Source organism: Berghia stephanieae, chromosome 3 (genome assembly GCF_034508935.2).
Source record: "Berghia stephanieae isolate SIO BIC M18660-M18661 chromosome 3, UCSD_Bste_1.3, whole genome shotgun sequence".
Taxonomy (NCBI): domain Eukaryota; kingdom Metazoa; phylum Mollusca; class Gastropoda; order Nudibranchia; family Aeolidiidae; genus Berghia; species Berghia stephanieae.
This window is the reverse complement of record NC_088362.1, coordinates 90,779,345-90,784,344: the sequence shown is the minus strand read 5'-3', so window position 1 is coordinate 90,784,344 and position 5,000 is coordinate 90,779,345. Positions and strand designations below refer to the sequence as shown.

The following is a 5,000-nucleotide window of genomic DNA, read 5'->3' as shown; positions in this document are numbered from 1 at the left end:
AACTTCGAAAATTGTCACTTGTTTTGTTTTTTTCAAATTCCGCCTACTACTTTCTCACTCTTTGTTTTTTGTAAGATCGCAATCTACTATCTAGATATTGCAACAAATTCAAATATAATTCTCTTTACAGGCGACCCCAAACCGCGAGGTACTTTGCAAATCACGGTGGAAGAGATGGCATCCACAAAGGGAAAAGTTCAAGTCCACGCAGCCGGTTATAAACTGGATAAAATTGGAGTCTTGAAGAAGAAGGTGTCTAAATGTCTATTCGAGTTTTTTAGTTTTTTATTTTATTTTATTTATTTTTAATTTTGTTGTTTAAAATTATTTTTTGTTGTTGTTGTATTTTTTTTTTGGGGGGGGGGGGGGTTGTATATGGATCTCTATTTCTATGTGAACTTATGAAAGAAAATATTCATAAATCATCCTCTTCTTTCTGTAGGCTTGCCGTAATGGACACCATAGCTCCATGCATCTCGGTTTCATGCATCATCTTCCTCCAGGCACATTTCTTTCATATCATCTTATCATATCATTATATCCAACCATCTAGTCTTTGGGTGTCCCTTTTTCCTCTTTCCCGCTAATTGTATATTATCTTATACTTTCTTTCCCACGTACTCCTTCTATCATCTCTTAAAATGTCCAAACCATCTCAATCGACCTTCTCTCATCTTTATTGATACATTCTTTACTTCAGTCAACCTTCGAATCCCTTCATTACTTAGTTTATCTATCATTGTCCAGTGAAAGTGACCATCTCAACATTCTCATTTCTGAAAACTCAACTTGTTTTTGTTTTGTTTTTGTCATAGCTGCTATCTCTAATCCATACAACATTGCTGTTCTTACAACAGATTAATATATTTTTCCATTCAGCTTTGCAGAGAGAGAATACTCATAATATGAATTGGAATTTGTTGGGTTTTTTTCTTTACCCATTGCCTGCCTAAATTAACGTATGGCAAAGTGTTGTTTCTCCAGTAGGCTATCAGAATGGCGACTGTGATGTCAAAATTTACCGATACCGACTTGCTGCCTTCATGGGTGGTGAGGCGAGTATTACAGCTACTGACAATTTGGTACCGAGACGGTCACGCACTGTCAAACTTTATATATTAATATCCACACATTTTTTTATAATGTCGCTTAGATCTCCGCAGTCTTATTAAATCATTTAAAGTTATATGTGTGAATTTTTTTTTCAAGTTGACAGTTGCAATTGATTAATATATTTCTTTAAAATTATTGTTTCTCACGATCATCATCATCATCATCATCATCATCATCATCATCATCATCATCATCATCATCATCATCATCATTATCATCATCGCTCCCATTTCTCCTCTTTGTTTTTTTAAATTGATTTTTCTTTCTTTGAATTGACTAAGGCGTGTGTAAGATATAATCTATCTCCATATCTTTCATTGACCAGCCCGACTGTTTCCTTGAGATCGGACGACAGATCGATAGCATATCCTTCCATCCAGTATTTCGTACAGAGGTTGTGCCCAAGGCCAGGAATCCTTGGTATGTTATAGGAGGAACGAAGACGGTGTCACTCAGCTCTTTATTATTATTTTTAGACAGCCTCTTAGTGATAAGTTATCACTAATTTATATGACTCAGACTATAAACGTTAATGGTTACACACTAATGGTGTCTGGCTGGCGTCTGTTGTGAGTAGTTTACCTAAAAGCATATCATCAATATTGACATTCCAACATATACATTAGCAAAATTATCGAAAATACTTGATTATGATAGTATATTATCCTTCCATCCAGTCTTTCGTACAGAGGTTGTCCCCAAGGGCTGGAATCCTTAGTGTATCATATATGTCACATTTACCTATTCATCCATTACACTAGCAAAATTATGGCAAACACCCGATAGACACATGAATGTGATTGTATATCTTCCCATCCCATGTAATATATGGTGTCTCCGTGGTCAGGAATCCTTGGTAATGTTATATTTGACATTCCAACCGTTGCATTAGCAAGCAAAATCGTGGCAAATAATCGACAGACACACGATTGTGATAGTATAATACCCTTACGCCCAATCTTTCATACATATTTATTATGATTGATTGTCTCCAAGGCCAGGAATCATTTGCATGTTATATTATTTTACATTCTGACCATTACATAAACAAAACTGTGGTCAATACTCGATAGACACAAGATTGTGATAGCCAGTCTTTTGTAAAGAGATTACGGAGTTATAGTTATACGCCGATGCAGGCCGAACGAACGACTTACCGATCACGTGTTCAATTTTTCTCGCGTCCTCTCGTCTAATCTCGTCACTCCGGAATAGAAAGAAGAGGTGGAGCTTATATGATATAACGCAATGACAGTTCTGTCCGACGACGGGTGGGGGGATATCACCTCTCCAAAACTTACCTTATTATATGAGATCTTGAGATTCTTATCCAATCATCGATTGCTCGTTTGACAGTTCGCTTGTGAAAAGTTAGGAGACCATCTCTTGATTTATGGGCAGGCGGCTTTGCGTAAAGGCGGCGAGTGTTGTATACATCAAAGAGTACCGCTGACCGATGGGTAAATAGTGGTTGTGTAACCCAAAAGCCCTGCCGACTCGACTGCAAGGTCTTGTATGTAATAGTTCCGTCACCATCTCAACGCTCAGGAATTAATTAGTGAGGCAGGACTCTCAGTATATATATATATATATATATATATATATATATATATATATATATATATATATATATTTATATATTGAAAAAACAAACAACGCCTTTGAATCATACGAGATACATCAGTGTGCTCGTCGCATTGAGAATTGAAAAATGAGATATAAATCAAGAAAATCGACCGAAAATAAAGAAACTATCATTAAATTTTAAAAAATTGAGCAATATTTTTTTCAAAATCAATCTACTGGAAAAAATTTTTTATTTCTAAACCTATTTTTGTGAAACAAAGATAAATGTTCTCCTTTTTGCAAGCTGATTCAAACAATGTGGTTTTCAAATTAATCGTATACGTAATCATTTGGAAGCTCCCGAGAAATATATTTTTGTGTTATCCCTTTCACACACACACGCGCGCGCACACACACACACACACACACACACACAAACACACACATACAAACATATACAAACAATACACAAACAATACACATCCCTGGTCATCTATTGCCTATATTATTAATGTTAATATATACATCCCATGCTGATTGTCACTACACCCCCCCCCCCCCCCCAAACATTTCCACCATCCAAGTACCAGCGGCCTTTTCTCTTTGATTTCGTATCATGGTCTACCCGAAGCCCAACACCTCGATCGTTTGTGGGTCAACCCCCCCCCCCCCCTCCCCCCACATTCCCCCGTAATCAATTTATAATTTTCTCTCTGTATAGAGCGCCACATGCACAATTATATACTATTGAATGACACTGACCTTGCCCCTCCCCCAACACAAGCCAACAGCAACCCAAGCTATCCTCTAACACGTGACCTTAGATCTGATGCTGCATACCGCTTGAGAGTCTTCACTATCCAGATCTCGTTCATGGTCACGTGAGAAGGCTATATCCGTTCGGGTTCGGCGTTCGGCGTCTCGTTCGGCCCGATTTCGTTAAAAGCCTAATGTCTCAAGGCCATCGATGCTTGGTCTGCTGTACCTGTCGTACAGAAACGGCATTATATCAGGAAGAAATTTGCCTTTAAGATAGAATTTTAAGCTGAACTTATATAATTGTGGGATGGGGGGGGGGGGGGGGGGGCCTATTGATTAACTCTCTCCTTATCTTTTTCATCGATCATTTTCGGGTTTTTTTCTCCCAAAATGGCAGGCTTACTCAGCAGAAAAATTGATTTTCTCAAACAAGCTCTCCACAGGACAACTTCATGTTCTTATTAATTAAACAAAGATCATTCTTCAAAGTTTGTGATGTACAAAATAAATCTGAATAAGAAAAATGTATATTGTGTCGTAACAAACGTGCCGATTTTGATGCAGGTGGTAAGGAGAGGGATAAGTCATTGACTGTGACCCGGATGGTACCGGGTCCGAGCTCTGCTCCAGGCACTTTCGTTTCTTTCTCTTCGACAAGACTATTAGCCCCCAGTTTGCTCACTTTGGACATGTGTGATTCATGTTGAAATCAGACATTTGTTTGATGGATCTAATCTATTCCTTCATGGACCTCGCGAGGTCCCAGGTTTGAGAGTTTTTGCCAGGATGTGGGTCAATAAAATCTATCGATAGTTTAAAAAACAAGGTTTCTGACCTAATTTTTTTATGTACGTGTCAAGAATACTGTTGTTAGCTGGTTATGATAATGTACTTCACATCAATAGTAATGACATATAATGATTTCTAATTTTAGGTGGCGACCCTTTGACGTCAGCATCCAAAAGATTTGCAATGATGACTGGGATAGGTCCATTCAGTTCCAATGTGTTCATTCAAATTTCGGGTTTGTAGCATTTTGTATCATAGAATAATTGTGCTTGACCTGCATTGTATATTTTGCCATTTCTTTTTGCCAGCTAGAGATGAGAAATGTTTTTGCATCTTTATTCAGCATTTTACATATCATTATTTAATTATCTTCTTCATTTTAACTACTCTATATTTCTTTAAATTTTGAATTTTTCATGTCATATCATAATTGTGCAATGAAAAAATGATCAATGTAATTAGAAGTGATTTTCCAATATTATAACTGACATTATGGACGGTGCAAGATGTTATGGTATTGAACTCTAGCGCGTGGCTCTTACTTCTGGCTTTTTCGTGTTTTTTTCTGTTAACAAGTAAGTGTTGTTAACTCCAATTTGTTCACTTGTACATCAGAGAGGATTCCCGTTGACATCAGACAGCTTTTTTATGGATTGACGATATTTCTATATATTTCTATTTTCCTTGGAAAAATATATAGTTTTGATTAATAACAAGTACTTATTCACACTTTGACTCAATTCGGATCGAATAACGGCCTCTCCGATGAGTTT

The 5,000-nt window shown here is 37.1% G+C and overlaps 1 protein-coding gene across 1 annotated transcript in view; it reads left to right on the top strand.

Annotated features, from left to right (window-relative positions):
- The window catches only part of LOC144968800 (copine-3-like), a 44,900-nt gene that overhangs the window by 26,338 nt on the left and 13,562 nt on the right, over positions 1-5,000 (top strand). Inside the window, exons 5-7 of the mRNA XM_078907505.1 lie at positions 131-252; positions 1,439-1,533; positions 4,373-4,462. Of these exons, the coding sequence (XP_078763631.1) occupies positions 131-252; positions 1,439-1,533; positions 4,373-4,462 (307 nt within the window). The remainder of the gene's footprint in view (positions 1-130; positions 253-1,438; positions 1,534-4,372; positions 4,463-5,000) is intronic.